The sequence below is a fragment of the Enhydra lutris genome, unplaced genomic scaffold (assembly GCF_002288905.1).
Source record: "Enhydra lutris kenyoni isolate GAN:26980312 unplaced genomic scaffold, ASM228890v2 scaffoldscaffold21, whole genome shotgun sequence".
Lineage (NCBI taxonomy): Eukaryota > Metazoa > Chordata > Mammalia > Carnivora > Mustelidae > Enhydra > Enhydra lutris.
This window is the reverse complement of record NW_019154105.1, coordinates 62582319-62598982: the sequence shown is the minus strand read 5'-3', so window position 1 is coordinate 62598982 and position 16664 is coordinate 62582319. Positions and strand designations below refer to the sequence as shown.

The window sequence follows — 16664 nt, the reverse complement described above, 5'->3', positions numbered from 1 at the left end:
TAAGACCTCAGAGCAGATGATTTACTCCCAGTTTGGGGATTCTTGACTGGACTCTTGTCTGTGAAGGCCATCGGCCTCACTAACACTGCTGTTCCGATCTTCAATTCCTCCTCATTTTTCACTTGTGCATGGTTTTGTCTTTCAAATTAAGACTTCGGAATTCTCTCTAAGCTGATTCTGCTCTCCTTGTAGCATATTCTCACAGGCCCTGCTTAGCCCCTAGATTTGCCCCCTGACGCTACAAGTCTCCCTGTCTTCATACACCTAGTCTGGCCTCCAGGACTACTGCTTCTGCCATTTGATTCTTAGGGATTGGACCCATCCCATTAATCACAGTTCTTCCTTTTGACTGCCTTCCTTTAAAAAAGGAAATCTTCTCTTGGGAAACTTTTTTTTTATAATTAAAGATTTTATTTATTTACTTGAGAGAGAGTGAGCAAAAGACAGTATGAAATAGGGGAAGGGGAAGGGCCAGGGCCAGAGGGAGAAGCAGACTCCCCACTGAGCAGGAAGCCTGATGCAGGACTTGATCCTGGGGCTCTGGGATCACGACTGGAACCAAAGGCAGTTGCTTAACTGACTGGGACACCTTAAGGCGCCCCGCTTAAGCAACTCTTATTAGCAATGTGGCACACATCAGGGGAAATAAACTTTCCAGATTGGTTTTACAATCTAAGACCTAGATAGTGTAGGGCAGGGAAAGGATAAGGACAAGATGGAGATGAGGCAGGAAACTCTTGGGTCTTATGGATCAATTGGGCTGGGAATCCCTGGAGAAGGAAGGATATTTATTAAAATGTGTCAGTTGTATACTATGTGTCACACATCAGTGTGTGTGTGTGTGTGTGTGTGTGTGTGTGTGTGTGTGTATAAAATCCTGTGAGTTAATATTATTATTTGGATTTTATGGATGGAGGGAGGGTGTGGATCCAAGAATGAACTTGCTCAAGATGACCCTGTTGCAGGGAAGGAGGCAGCACTAGGACTCAGGTCAGTAGAACCTCAGTCATTCCACTATATCCCATGGGGTCTGCTTCCTGCAGCTTTCAGCTCTCTTCTGGCTCAACAGAAAGAGATTGTAGGATTAGACCTTAACACAGAATCTTCATAGCATATGGGGTGAGGAAAGAAATGCAAAAATATGATAGATTTGTTTAAACAATATAATACTAATAATACCAAGACTCACCACCAATAGGAATATGACACTATTTTTATATGCTACAGTAGACTACTCTGCAGACAGGTATCCTATGTTCATCTTTACCATCAATTAATAAGAGGAATCAATTTGATTTTCTTTGTTTGATAGACTTAAGATAAATCTATTTTACATCCAAAGGATTGGCAGAACTTAAAGTTTGTCAAGAACAACTGTTGGAGATGATGGGGAACGAGGAGGACTCATAAGCTGTTGGTGAACTGGCATGTCTGGAAGACACAGCTAGTATAATCAAAGAGAGGCACAGCCTCCAACCCAGAAATTTCACTCTCAGAGAAGTAGTTACCGTGTTGTGTATGTGGGAAGACTTCTACATTATTGTTCATAACGTCATTATGTTCATAAGAAGAAAACTCTGGAAGCTACCTAAGTGATCATATTGAATTACAGATATACATTGTGATATTAACATTATGGAATACTATCTATCAATGAAAATGATCTAATTAAACCTACATGCATCAGCTCAATGACGCTGAGGCTCGTAAAAGCTAAGTCACAGCACAGGGATGTCATAGTGTGATGGCTTACCTGTTTGCTTTATAATTCTTACATAAGGTGCTCTTACCTCTGTTTTGCACACTGTGGTTCCTGGTCATGAATGGTGAGCTAAAGGAAATGTTAGAATTGACAGAATGTTAGTATATCCCCATGGTAGCTAAAATTCCACTCAAAGGCAAGGTCAGTCATAATGGACCATTTACCAAGCACTTTCTATTTCACTGGCTGTGCTACAAGGATTTGTTTTGTAAGGCGGTAGGCAGCTGTTTCTTTCTCCGTTTTCTCAAGGCAGGGAACCATATATGGAACAAATTGACCCATACGTGTTCTTTCCATCGTATTTCAATAAGCACATATTATGATTCTTTGCTTTTGGAAGCCATGAATTCAGACTTGCCTCGTAACTACGGTCACCATAGATGGGTGGTGGGTTGGGGCTGATATTTTCTAGAAATTGTTTACCAGTTGAAGGAGAGTGAGCCATAGCAAGCAAGAGGAGCACAGAAATTATCTTGTTCCTTCTTGAAACGTGAGCTAAGTGAGAAAACTATGGATTAGTATGAGGAAATCCATAAGAGAAAGAAGATTATAAAATATAGTAAAAGACAACTGAAACAACAACAAGCAAGTGAGGGAAGGGGAGGTAACGGGGGATAGAGATCACGCCCTTGATGCGCAGGCTTGACCTGTGGCAGTGAGAGCTGACATTTTTTGGGAACTTGCAGTAGGCCTGGATCTGCTCTCAGTGTCTACTGTAGGACAAGCAATGTTGCCCAAGGATGTGGTTTGCTAGTGATGAGGCTGGGCAGTCTGATTCTGGTGGGTCTCTCCTGACCATGACTCTGTTCTACCATAGATAAGGTACACTCCCTATAAGTATTTATTGAGTAAATAAAATACAGCATCTTAACTGTGGGCAGGACACCAGGGAAAGTCAGATTTCAGCATTTTCAGAATTAAGCCATGATTGGCAGCATGGGCTACTGTTTGGGTTTCGAAGTTGAACTTGACTTCAGTGGTAAGGAACCCCACCTCTCTGGGCCTCATTTATTCCTTCCAAAGAGTGGGTTAGAACTAGCTCTTAAATTCAGTGTGGCTTTCAGCTGGGGTCTGATGGCTGAAGAGGGGTTTGCCAAGCAGGGAGAGGGTCCTGAGAGGAAAATATGGAGGGAGGTGGTATAGACAGAGGAATATCATGTGCACATGTCCTGCATTAAGTGAAAACAGGGGCTGAGACAGTGGGAAAGTGGCATGATCTGAGGTCAGAACTGCTGACCAGCCAGGGGTCATGGGGACCTTAGAAGCACTAATTTTGGAGGTCCTGGATTTTGTTGTAAGGAAGCCAGCACTGATTTATAGTGACCTTGGTCAGTGAATCACTGATCTGAGCCTTTGCTTCCTCGAATCTTCAGTTGGGACAGTAGTTATAATAACCCGATCAGGCAAATGTTAAATTAGATAATGGCATTTTCAACCCCCAACCATCTATAAAGTTTTGCTCAAAAATAGCTGTCAGTTTGCAGGTGGTAACCTATAAGTTACCAACTGAGAATAACTAGAAATGGCCAATTTTTCCCCCAGACTGATTTGCCTCCATTCCAGTTAATCCTGTCTAGTTCATATCCAAGCCTTCAGATCTCCCAAACTTCTCTAACAAGCAATTGCTAGTAAATTGCAGGAAGAACAATGCCATCAGCTTCCCTAGCAACTGTGACTCACATATTTCCCTTGGGCCTCATCACTGGGCTTCATTATCAAAGACCAAAGACTTCCCATTCCTCAGGAAGCCTTGGTGCGTCATTATCCAGGACAACACATGGCCTGATCCCCAGGCTGCCACCCAACAAGGCATTCCTGTCTCCTTACCTGGCAGTGGCAAGAGGAGTCTCTGGAGGGCTTTGATTTCGTGACAGGTGAATTGATTCAGGTTTCATCTGATAATGAGGAACTGCATAAAGGAGTTGCACAATGGTCAGATTGTAAAAAGAAAATGATTGGGGACCTAATGGAACTTCCATAATTTCATCTGAGTGACCTCTGATTAAGATTGGGTTGTTGGTGATCAGCAGAAACTGTAGCCTATGTATTCTACAACTCTCCTGGCTCCTGTGGGTGGCTTTTCCCTGGGGCTATAAAAACCACTTTGAATCGTGAATATTTGATAGGATCAAGAGTCCTGAATCTGGAATTCATCACTGAGGTTCCAGAAATACAGGAAGGTATTTGTTTTTGGAAGGGCTTGGCGTGGAAGTGAACCAAAGTTGAATTCTGCATTCAAGTGAGAACTTACATAGGAACATAAATAAAACAGAGAAACTGGAGGACTTCTCTGGGCAGGGGCTTGCCCAGTGCTGGCCCACGCCCTCCTGAAGTCTTGCATCTCTTCAGCAGCAGGGCTAGAGAGCTCCCAGGATTCTGACGTAGACTAGCCGTGCCTGCCTGCTTGCCCTCAGGCATATATTTTCTCAAAATTTCCCCTTTGATCTTTAAGTTTTCAAAAGATCTGCCAACCGTATGAACTTGAGTTATTTAGTAATTACATATGCCATGGATGTGACCACTATTTATTTTCTTTTCATCATGAATAGATTTTAATCTTCTATCCAAATCACCAAGGGATATAATCATACTATGATATGAAATGCCATAAAACACTCTCCCTGTGGCTGTCCTTAGGGGTGAAGTTAAGGAAGCATATCAACCTTGACATGTCTTAATTCTGGTTGTTGCTCTGTGCTCTTCCTCTGTCCAAGGTGGGTCACAGACTGAACACCTCTGATTGAAGGGCTGTGAATACTTCAAGTGTAATTGATTACTTGATTTTTTGATGCCTGGTCCACTAGTCACCTATCCCGTAAAATCATTTCATGTCATCAGCAGCCACCCAGAGCCTCTGTCCCTCGTGTGCTGGTCAATGTGACATCACTGCACTGATAATTTCAGAAGTTCAAGGCAACAGTATCTGAACATTTTAGTGAGGATGTTGAGCTTTGGCGTGGAAAAGGCACAGTTTCCTTTAGGTCTTAAAATTATTTAGAATTGCCAACCGACCCCCACTTCTCCATCAGGGACCCCTGAGAATCTACAAACCCAGGTTAGGCCCATTGAAGCCTAACTCCCAAGAAGAGCAGACTTGAGACCCACAAAGGCAACACAACATGGCCAAAACCACCGAGTGAGTCGGTAGCAGCCTCTGAAATCCGAACCAATGTTGCTTTGTGGGACTATGCTGCCCGTGTTCACTCTTTGGGCCGCGGCTCAGGCCCTTGGCTTTGACATAACTGATCATCATAAGTGAATGGTGAATGGTATTTCAAAGGTAGGCATGATCATACTGTTGCTTAGCATGCCAACTACTGAATGAGTGTTGGATTGCGTTGCACAGCACCAATGATGTGTGCACACATATATGTGTGTGTGCACAATCAGAGGAGGGTATGCGTGTGTGTGCATGGGTTCCATCAAAGCCAGAGAGACCAAGAGCTTCCCTGGAGCAGTGGGCCAGCCACGTCTTTCTAAAGTGGCAGAGGCAGACCGTGTGCCTCCTTCTTGTCAGGTGCCTGCGGCAGAAGAAGGACCTCCAACTCGGCCCCAATTTTAATCACCTTGTTTCAACAAGAGGGTTCTTGAGTAGACTAGGAGGCCCCGGGCCCATCTGGATCACATCATCGTGCATACACGCAGGTGCTCCTTGATCCCAGGCCCTGAAACAATCCTTTCTAAAAATGACTAATGCTATAAATCTGGAAATGGAACTCAACCTAATGGTATCAGGGTATGAAAACAAATGTAAACAGCTTACCTCGATCTGTCCCAAGGACCTGCATTGAATTAACAACAAAAAATAATGATGTTGCGTGAGTCTTGGTGATAGAGAATTTTACATTAAACCTGTGTTTTGGAGCAATTGGTTAGTAGAATTTGAGCAACATTTTTGTTAGTATAGATTTTTTAAAACCTACAAATAATTCTCCAAAAGACTAAGCAAAAATAAAAATGTTATACTCTCTGTGTGATGCAACAGGCAAATATGCAATCTGCTGATGAGGTTAAAATTACTTTGGCTCTTCTGAAAACAGGTGAACCATAGCCATCAAGAAACCTTAGGATTGCTCCTATTTTCATCCCAATAATTCCATCGATGAGACTTTTTTCCCTAAGAAAATTTTTGGACCAATATTTGGACCCATTTCCATGCACAAAGACTTGTCCAGTAATCATTCCTTATAGTGTCAAACCCTGGAAACGATCTACGTGCCCATTTAAGTGAGAACTGTTAAGTCAATTTTGGTGCTATACTGATTTATCAGAATTATAAATGCATGGAAAGTATTTATGTAGAGTATGGGATAGGATTATGCTCCAATTATGTCTCAATGTTACATGAAAAGTTTAGGCTACAAACTGGACTTATAATGTATTTACAATGCAAGAGTGTGTGTGAGGGTGTGTGTATGTGGTGGGGAGGGGGAGTGTACTGACCCTTGGAGCCCAGGTCTCCTGACTCACATTGTCTTCCCAGACAAGAAACCTTTAGCAACAAACAGCTCAGAGAGGCATCGAACCTCTTGACTGAAGCTCGGCAACAGGCAAGCCCCTTTGTTTTGAAAGCCTCGGTGTCCCCTTGGGTTCTGGCAAGAGGCCATACATTTCATCATGGACAGCAAAGCAGGCAAATCTATAGGCTAAGTAAAAAGGATAACGAATCCGTTCTAAGGAGTGGTTTGAGAGTCTCCCCACTGAGTCTTGCGTGGGACTTTGGACATGGCGGTTCCAAGTGCCCAGTCAGAGGCTGCTGCGGAGACAGTCTTGTTGAAGACAAATCTCAGGATTGTTGAAGGAGTTGGGGGAGCAGAGCTGGAAACACAGCTGAAAAGCTATCCTTCTGGGAGAGCAGGTGTTTTCCTTAATTGAGATCCAGCCCACTTTGTGCTTGAGGGCTCTGAATTTGAGCAATTCGAAAAGTGGGGTAAAATCTCTCATTTATCTACTTTACCTTTGTTGTTAGAAAATAAACATTCAAGTTAAATAGTGATGCCTGCTTTATTATGTCTCTCCCTCCATTCCCATCCTTCTCTCTTTCCCTCCTCCTCCTCCTTCTCCTTCTTCCTTTTTTTTTTTTTTTCTTTCAAGCTACTTTAGCTCAGAAGTGCCTCTGAGTTTCCTGAGGCAGAGCGTCATAGTGTGGGGAGTGGACCAGGATTTTCAGGGGCTGGCCCTGTCTTCTGCCAGCTGTGGGGACTCTGGAAAGTCTTCAACCTCCCTCGAGGCTTCTTTTTTCTCTTAGGGTTTTGTGAGAATTAAATGAGACAATGAGTCTCTCTTTGACAACTATAATGTGCTGTGTGAATTTGAGTTGGGGTGGGCAGCACACAATTTCTGCTGGGAGCGAGTTCTGGTTCCCAAGATATAATGTGAGTAAGTACTTCACACCCAAGCTTGGCTTTTGTCCTATGAGATGGGCTTTTGTGGTGGAGAAATGGCCTTGACTCTCAGCCCAGACAAACAATGGGGAAGTATCTTGGCAAAAGATAAGGAGGAAGAATGTGTTTTTCCAGTAGGCGGTGTTGTGTTTTAGATTATATCTACTCCTAGAATGCCAACCGAAGTCGCAAAGAAAACAAACTGTCCTGCATGACCCCCACTGTCTGAGGCTCGCTACTTCCTTCTTGCTCCTAAATGATTGGAGAGCCTTTTTTCCTTACAGGCTGACCTATGAGTTGCGGACTATAGATCATCTTGTGTGCCAGCCATCTGCTACCGGGGACACATAAATTCTACCCACAGGAATGAAGCGGTGGAGTCAGAGAGTGCCCAGCAGCAGAGCACCACACCCACCTTTCTCCTTCCCGGGGGCACTTGGAAAACCCAAAAACTCCCAGAAGAGGAGGAGCTGGGTGAGGTCCTGATTGGAACCAGGGCTGGCCTTCTCATTCAACAGTTATGTGCTGTCCTCTTTGCCATGTTTATCTGATGGATGAGAGGTAGTGTCTTATTTAATGACAAGTGAGAAGCGTGACTTGATTTTAGCATTCTCATAAAACCAAATAAGAAAGGACAGATGGACAGACAGAACAAAAGAAAGAAAGAAAATAGATTAACCTATGCTGTCCAGATGTAAGAGCATAGTCGAAATACTAAAACAAGAACCATACTCCTTAGGAAGCCAGTGGGAATGAGGTGAGGCCACTCTATCTGTTGGACAGTGGCTTTCCATCCGTCACAGCGGACCCATCATTTCCTCATTGGGAGTTAAGGAGCTGAGTGTGGAAGGGCTCTAAGGCAGCTCCATGATAACCTGACTTTCCTGCTATTTATTGAGCTTCTACAGCTCACTTGGTCATTATGCACTTTCTTTGACTTATTTTAACTTTTTCACAACAACCTTGCAAAGAAGTATTATCTTTCTCTATTTTGTGGCCGTGGGGTTTTGTGTGTATTCAAATCCAGGTCTGTGTGGTCTATATTTAAAATGTTTTGTACTGAGCCGTCTTGTCTTTCATTTGAAGAACAAATGGTAAGGTATAGTACCATTTCCAACATCTTAGTTCTGGAAGGCTGAAGACTGGAGGTCATTGGTGGAAGCTTTATGTCTTCTGTGGAAACTGGGATGCTCTTCACTGGACTAGTGAACTCTGAGTATCTTCAGGTCACAAAATAAGACCTTGGTCTTAGATCTGGACCTTCACTTGTTTTACTTTAGTTTTCTCATCTTTAGAGTAGAGATATTAATACATTTGAGTATAGCCGTTATGAAAATTAATTGTGATAAAGTCTCTGAATCAAATAGTGTCTTGCCCATCACAGACATTAATGCACAGAAATCCCTTCTTTGTTTCTGAGGACAAAATTACCACTTACCTCACTTAAGTCCTTTAAGCTTATCTGCCTGTAAGGAAAAGAAATATGGTGTTACATAAAATACAGTTCATAATGATCAAGATAAAATCACTCTGAGCCCTTAAAAACCTTTGACTGCATTTTCATTGCCAAATTAACAGCCCATGGTCCAGTGTGATATTCATCACCGTTCTTTAAAGTGAAAGCCAGGTTATTTCTCTCATAATTTTCTAAGAAGCAGAAGTTATGAGGGAATACAAAAGGTGGTTACAGAAAGGACAGAATAAACTAGCTTCTCATTTTTGGAAAATTTCAGTAACGTCATCATTTCTCCTCACATTTGGTTTTCCATGTTGGGTTTCATTAGCATAGTCAGACCTGCTATTATCTTGATTGCAAAACTCTGAGGGTTTTGTTTTGAGGAAATATAAAGAGTCTTAAGTATGACGTTGTAGGGTACAGCGGGATCCCAGGAAGCTGTGGGTTAGAGGAAGGATGCTTCCATGAGGGAGACTGAGACATACCATGGAATGGATGATGGGGAAAGAACTCAATGCACGGTGTGTTGATGTGTGCCCTGGCCACGTCTCAGAAGAGCTAGCAAGCGTTTCATGGATACTGACAATTCAGTCAGTTCACCTCTCTGAACCTTGTCTTTCTCATCTGTGAAATGGCCACAGGAGCATTCATTTAGGATTGCTAGCAATAAGGATGACAATGTGGGGCACTCAGTGGGTACTGCTGTTGGGATGTGGTCAAAGGCCGATGAGGAGTGACAGGCACATTCTGTCTGCCTGGGTCTGCCAGTGAGAGCCTGGTCCTGAGGGAATGTGGAGAGGTTGAGGCAACAACACCAGCCTCAGAAGGCAACAGTTGATCTAGAGAGACGGAGGTGAGCCCAGGAGCACACAGTGCTCAGATGCTGTATCCTGTTCTCAGACAACCAAGCAGTAGGCAAGTGGAGTGAGGGCCGTGTTTTGTAACCAGTTCATCAGCCCATCAGAGATGGTACCTCTACCCGAAGCCTCCCCCTTTCAATGGGGCAAATGGGAAGAAAAAGAGGTAGGATCAGAAGTAATAGTATTAATTATTCGGGTTAAGTTGAGGCTAATTTTTGTTTTTAATGTTTAAGAGACTCTGGCATTTTAGGATTACTGACCGTTTGGCCATGTGGCTTCAATTTAAGATGTGCAATTGATTTTAGACTTGTGATTTTAAGTTCCAAGAGTCCAGTTGTGTTCAACTCCATTTCTAAAGATTGCAAACTGTCTGAGAGAACTTGAATTTGTCTAGATTTCTCTATTTACCTTATTAGATTTATAAAAGTTGTTAAAGTAAGGTTTGCTCATTAGGGTTTAAAGTTAGATGTATACAGGTATTTCAGATGTTTAAGATTTAACTGAGTTTGTAAATAAGTCTTATTGTCTAAGGTTCCTTAACCTATGCAGTGTGACAGAGTGTCCTTCTGTCTAGATAAAATTGCCTGATTTATAAATAAGTATTATACTTGATTGACGGAAATGGGAAGCTTCAGGAAAGCTAGGCTTTGGAAGCAGTAGCATTAAAAAATGGATTTTTACGTGATAACCCAAGCAGTAGTAGGAGCGTTTTCTGTGCATGACAACTTCTCTGGACCTGGGATTGCCTCTGTTGACAAGACTCCCCAAGTTAGTTGCTCCCTTTACCTATAAAATGAAGTCATCTGGCTTTGGTGGTGGTTGGGGGTGTTTGGGGGAGACCTGCACCCTCACAAAATGCAGACCAGGGTGGGGACCTGTCTGCCCACCCCAACAGCACCACGCCACCTCCCTATGAGCATCTTTCATCTCGTGTAAGTGGTCCTGTGTTCTGTTTTGGAGATGGCCCATAAGCCGTGGTCACCACTTACATGGCAGGAATAAGCTTCCCCATGTCTTTCCTATTCATAATATGTGCTCTGTGTGTATTTGAGGATAATCCATTTTACTGTAAAAATAACCATTCTTGAGCCTCCCTTAGATTTTGCTGAGTTTTACATAAACTGGGTTTGAATCCTTGCGCTGTCATCTGTGAGCTCCCTCATCCTCTGGAAGTGAAGTCCCTTCTCTGAAGCTTGGTTTTCCCACCTGTAAAATGGGTAAACCCACACAGACATGAAGAGGGTTGATTAAGGTTCTCATGAAATAATATACGTGAAAGTTATTTGGAAGAAAATAACACCTTCCATCTGCATCCATTAAACACTTTCTTTTAAATGAAACTTTCGTTCCGAGATAATTGTAGGTCTCATGCTCATGTAAGAACTTATACAGAGGGATCCTGTGTGCACTCATCCAGTTTTCCCCAATGGTGATATCTTGCAGCACTATAATAATAATAATTAAAGTCACATTCTAAAATCAGTATTTCCTGTAAGTACCCATTCCCATGCAAATTTGTATGCTTCTTGGTAATCAATGCTTCCTCTCTCTTTCAAGGACTCTGGTTTCTCAATATCTCCATGGATTTTTGTTGTTGTTGTTGTTGTTTTCACTTCCCAAATCATCAGAATGTACATTTTTGTCCCTGAGATGGCTTGAACTGTGGTGGTGCCAGCTTTGCTGGTTGAAAAGGGAAAACCGTAGCTGGGCAGACAGGTGTTCTGTTGGTTAAATAGCAGGTACCTTCTGTAAATTACATTTTGGCTGAACCCTGCAGCGTGGGGTTGGATTTTGCTGAAGCTGCAGGGAGACGTCATGGCTCATGACCTCTCTGCATTTCTGTGTCCCACTCAGAAAACTGGGGATTGTAATACTGTTTTCTGCACAGTGTGGTTGTGGAACTACATGAAGTCAAGCAACCGAAAGACCCCAGAGTGGACCCATTGTGTAACAACAGCTCCCCAAATGTCGTTACTCTGATGATTACTCAGGATGCTTTTATTTGGTGCACGTGCGATGGTATTAAAATTATAAGGGTTAGTGGGAAAGTTACTCCCTTTTTAATCTCTTTCTAATTATGTCAAAGAGAGAGTCTCCATGTAGTGGTCACTTTATCTAAATATTGCTCTTGCATTTTATTTGTCTTCCCTTTCAAGAGAGAAAAAATGCCACAGGCTCAAAGTTTGGGTCTGAAACTGTCTGTGTTGTAGTTATGCTAATGATGTTCCCCTTTAAATAAGTTTCCTTACTTTAAAAAAATGAGCTGAGCCAAAAATATGAAGTACCTGGATATGATAAAAATCATAATAACGGTACACGAATGGTTGAGAACGCCCAACGAACATTCCCCAGACTTCGAAGTTCTCTAGTTTTCAGTCGTCAGTGAAGGATTTAAGTGGCATTTTCATGAACTGAAGTGCTTCGATTCAGCAATCGTTTTGTGAAGCCAAGACCTCGCTTTCAAGTAGAGACTGGCCGAGATGGCGGAGACAAATGGTTGCAGTAATAGGCAGACCCACATTCACTGTCAGGAGAGCAGAGTCCATTGTAAAGGGCTGCAGCTGCCGTCATGACTGCGGTGGATTACCACATGTAAATCGCAGCCTCTCTTGATGGAGGGCCGTCCACCTCCGAGAGCCCATGGAGCAGCTGGTAGGAGGGAGTGGGTACTAGCCTTCCTGTGCGGGCTAGAGCAGTTCAGCTCTCCAGTGTCCCTTCTGTTTTCAGAGAAAGTGAACCTTGCCACAGCCTCCTGGGGTTGTTGACAAGCAACATGTGGGTCATTAGTAATGGCCATCTGACTCCCAATATGGCACCCACCTCAAATGAATTTGGAAGCTCTCCTTTGACGGCAAAACTCTTTCTTATTCATGGTGATATTCCCAGTGTCTCACACAGGCTCTGCATGTTTTTGACCTCTCCATAGTCCTGCAGCAGCCCTGTAACTTTGACCAAGTCACCTAACCTCTGTGAATCTTAGTGACCTACGTGCCCAAGGGGTAAGGAAGTGATTTTTATGAGGCACCTACTGTGAACCAGCCAGTGAGCCTTCAAAAACCATACTTTAGAGGACTGAGCCTTTAGAAAACCATCTTTTAGAAGGATACAGTGAGATGGGATGTCATAACACTGTGGAGAGGTTGATGGTGAAGAGACCCAGCCAGTTCTTGTCACATCTAAAAGTGATTAAACAAATTTAGCTCTGGCTGCAGAAACTCTAGAGGATGCAGAACTTGTAAAGACTCCAACACCATGGCATTGGCTGCATGATAGGTTGAAGTGATCCAGACTGCAGAGGAACTCATTTTCAGATCAAGGAGTATTATTTTAGACCCTGGAAGCTGGAGCATATGTAGGAACGGCTGAAAGACCATCAAAGCTTTACTGACAGATAGATTCCTGGAACCTGGCTCCCTCTGGGCCCTTAGCCCTGGCTGTGTATCAGATTGCCCCTGGGGGAGCATTAAAAGACAGTGATGACTGCTTCTCCCCTCTCTGAGTGATAATGCAGATCCTGGGGAATAGGACTTTTTTTTTTTTTAAGATTTTATTCATTTATTTGACAGACAGAGAAATCACAAGTAGGCAGAGAGGCAGGCAGAGAGAGAGGAGGAAGCAGGCTCCCCACTGAGCAGAGAGCCCAATGTGGGGCCCAATCCCAAGACCCTGGGACCACGACCCGAGCCGAAGGCAGAGGCCTCAACCCGCTGAGCCACCCAGGTGCCCCGGGAATAGGACTTTTTAAAACAGCTTTCCTAATTATTTTAATGTAAAGCCAAAATGAGGAACATTGTACTAGGATATAGAGTCTGTATTTCGAGAGAAAATAGGGTCATGGGTGCCTAATTCTGTCGGGTAGAGATGGGAAATGATGTTCAGGTGTTTCTCTTTCTTTCCTGTGCTGTGATACTCTCCTAGGCACTCTAGAGAGATCACTGCCACTCTTGTCACATGGGGACGATTACACTGTTCTCACCAACATGGAAACTCAGAAGTGTTTGAGAGCTTTATGAGATCATGTAGCCAGAAGTGGCTCAGCTGGGATCCAAACTCAGTTCTGCTGTGTCCCAACACCTGTGCTTTCTGGCATAAAGACACTGAAGGAAGAGAAGATCCTCTTTTTTTCCTCCATACCGAACAACCTCATCCGCTCTGATGTTTTATTCATCCTATGTTCTGCCTCTTTGCTGTCTGAGTTTTGACCAGTTCTGGATGTATTAGACTATTCGGTCAGTAGGGTCCGGGATGATACATTTCACGTTTCCAATGCTGATGACATCACTTCATGGGTTTGGTGGTCTATTGTTGGCTGTTGTTGCCTCCCTGTCTCTCGTGCTTTGAAACTAGAAATCAAAATAGAGCAAATTTGGTGACTCCTAGTCTGGCTAGGACCCTCTGGAAATGGCAGAAGGAAATACAGATTTATCAAAGGTGTACTATGTGCCAGGCAGACCCTGTGCTGGGAACTATGCACACTGAAATGAGTCAGTCCCCACTTTTTGGGTGGAACAGACTTGTATCCAGATAATTATATGGGGTGGGAGATGGGCAAAGGCACCAACAGGAGCAGGCTCAAGGTCACAGCTATGTCCTAGGTGGGCAGTGTTGAACGCTTATCATGATTTGTCTTGTGTAATTCTCACATGAACCCATGAGGTAGGTGATAGGTATTACTGTCATCTTCACTTTACAGCCCAGGAAGACGAGGGCTGGGTGAAGATTAGTTATTTGCTCTAAAGCAGGTCCTCAACCTCTGCACTATGGAGCTTGGAGGGTTCATTATCCTTTGTCACAGGGCTGGCCCATACACTGCAGGGTGTTTGGTGGCATATCTGACTTCTACCCACCAGATGCCAGGAGCATTCCCACCACCCGACCCGTCACAACAAAATATGTCTCTGGATACTGCCAATTTCCCCGAGGCCAGAGTCACCTCCAGCCGAGAACTGCTGCCCTCTATCTTCCATTTCATAAGAAAGATCACCTGAATTTCAACTGGGGCAGCTGGAATTGACACCTGAGGGCTTGCGTCCCTTCCCACACTGCAAGGCCAGTGGAGAAACCAGCAGATGAAGGGAAATGGCACTGGGCAGAGAATGAGGGATGTTCCTCCAGGGGCGGAGGTGTGTTTGTGTGGGGCTGCAAAGGATGAACAGAGCAAGAGACATCGGCCAGAAAAATAAGGTGGAAATGGTATTTTAGGCTCATTGGCATTCGCCATCAGAACCAGTGCTGACTGGGTTCTCCACAGAATCTCAAAATGTGCCTGATATTTTGAATTTCTGTTATCTACGAAAAATGCTTACTAAGTGATACCTTGTGCTCCAACCTGCTGATTCAAGCTTGCAGTAGGAAAGCATCATTCATTCCATGCAGGAACGAGAGAGAAATGTTCATCTCTGTTCTGACTTCTAAAGTGAGGAAATTTTGCAAATCCAAACTCTCTTGGGGAAAGAAAAGCTCCTATTCTCCTTTGTTACAATTTGGGATTGTTGCTGGCTGCCTGATGCCCCACACATTTGGAAGTGGGACTCTGTCAGTCGGCTTAATGCCAGAGACTTGGCTTTTTAATTATTTGTCAAAATGGCAATAACGTTTCTGACAAATGGGTTTTTCTGTGGGGTAATATTCCCACAGCTGGGGTGGGTGGTGAGAAGCTGAGGGACAGTACTGGTCTGCAAATAGCCTGAATCCCCTTTCAGTTTTTACATAACAAGTCCTGATTCCTTTCTGGCACTTAACATTTTATTCAACAACAATTCAGGTCTCAAGTGAGCCTTTGTTTCAAAAACTCATTTTATTACAAAGAAGATGTGTTTTCTTCCTTTTCTTTCTTTCTTTCTTTCTTTCTTTCTTTCTTTCTTTCTTTCTTTCTTTCTTTCTTTCACGAGTTTATTTATGTATTTGACAGAGAGAGAGAGCGCAAGCACAGGGAGCAGCAGGCAGAGGAAGAGCGAGAGGCAGGCTCGCCACTGAGCAGGGAGCCCGATGCTGGACTCGATCCCAGGACCCTGAGATCATGACCTGAACTGAAAGCAGATACCCAACCAACTGAGCTACCCAGGCGCCCCAAGAAGGTATACTTTCTGTTAAGGAATCAAAGAGCAGTTTTCTAAGAGTATTTTCCCTCCAGGAATCATTGGCTCCTCCTTCCCAAGTCCCCCTCACCCTCCGGAGCCCACCAGCCTCCCTGGACATTTCACCAGCAACAACACCAAACCTGTCACCTGGGTCCTTTCTGGACGTTGGGGAGGCTGAGCCTCTGAGGGAGGGGCGACCGGCTACTCTCCGGCTGTGGGGGCAAGGGCTGGTACTTCTTTGGAAGAGTGGCAAGTGGCCTGTGGGAAGAGTTGCAGTGAGAGTCTGAGAAGGTTTGCTGGGCAGGAGTCTGCTCAGCCAGCCCTCCCCTCCGTGTCCCCAGCTTTGGGTGGGGAGTCCATTTTGGGGTGCTGGCTGCTTGACAGAGCGATCTGATCCTTTTTAGGTAGCTGCAATTATCAGAGTACGGTAGTCATTCTCCTAACGAGCTTAGAGCTCCCTTCCTGCAACATGCTCTTTGGTTTTGTTCTCTTTTCCAGAAGGGGTGATGCCATTTTCTGTAGGGCATCATAGAGTTCCCAATATGCCACCTGTCTGAGACTGAGAAAGACACGAGCTCTTTAAATGCCCCCCCAGAATTAGGAACATGTTTGAGAGTCAGTGATGTCTCACGCACCCTTTTATTTTGACATTCAGTCATTTATAAAGACTTTCGGGCACTATTGGTGGAGGCTGTGGATGCAGAGAGCAAAGACATAGTCCATGCTCAAGACACTTCCCTTCAGTGTGGCAGAGAGAGAAACCATGAGAGGTTACCAGCAAGGGTATTTCGCTCTGCGACAGAGGTCCTCTCGGGGCCCCGAGTAGGACAGCAGTGACCGACTCACCAGGAGCCTGTGAAGTCAAGGCTATGGCTCTTGCCTTCATGCATATGTATAATAGAATAACAGTAGTATTTCTATATATACTAGATAGAAAAATCTATGTGCACATATAAATATAGGCCTATCCCTTGCAAGTTCCTGAAGGCAATTCGTAGGGCCGGTAATGTCTGGGGGTTTCTGTACTAAACGGAGGGAAGAAATGGGAGAGGATGGGAAGGACGCAGGGCACACATCACGGATTGATGAGTGAAGGTACATCGAGTGGCTGGCTTGTTCGAC

General features: G+C 44.1%; 1 protein-coding gene across 1 annotated transcript in view; it reads right to left on the bottom strand.

The window, feature by feature from the left end:
• Positions 1-16664, bottom strand: part of LOC111148878 (cytokine dependent hematopoietic cell linker) — an 81655-nt gene that overhangs the window by 21709 nt on the left and 43282 nt on the right. Inside the window, exons 10-14 of the mRNA XM_022505665.1 lie at positions 15690-15800; positions 8585-8612; positions 5526-5544; positions 3590-3671; positions 1791-1831 (exon numbers count right to left, since the gene is read on the bottom strand). Coding sequence (XP_022361373.1) covers positions 1791-1831; positions 3590-3671; positions 5526-5544; positions 8585-8612; positions 15690-15800 — 281 coding nt within the window. The remainder of the gene's footprint in view (positions 1-1790; positions 1832-3589; positions 3672-5525; positions 5545-8584; positions 8613-15689; positions 15801-16664) is intronic.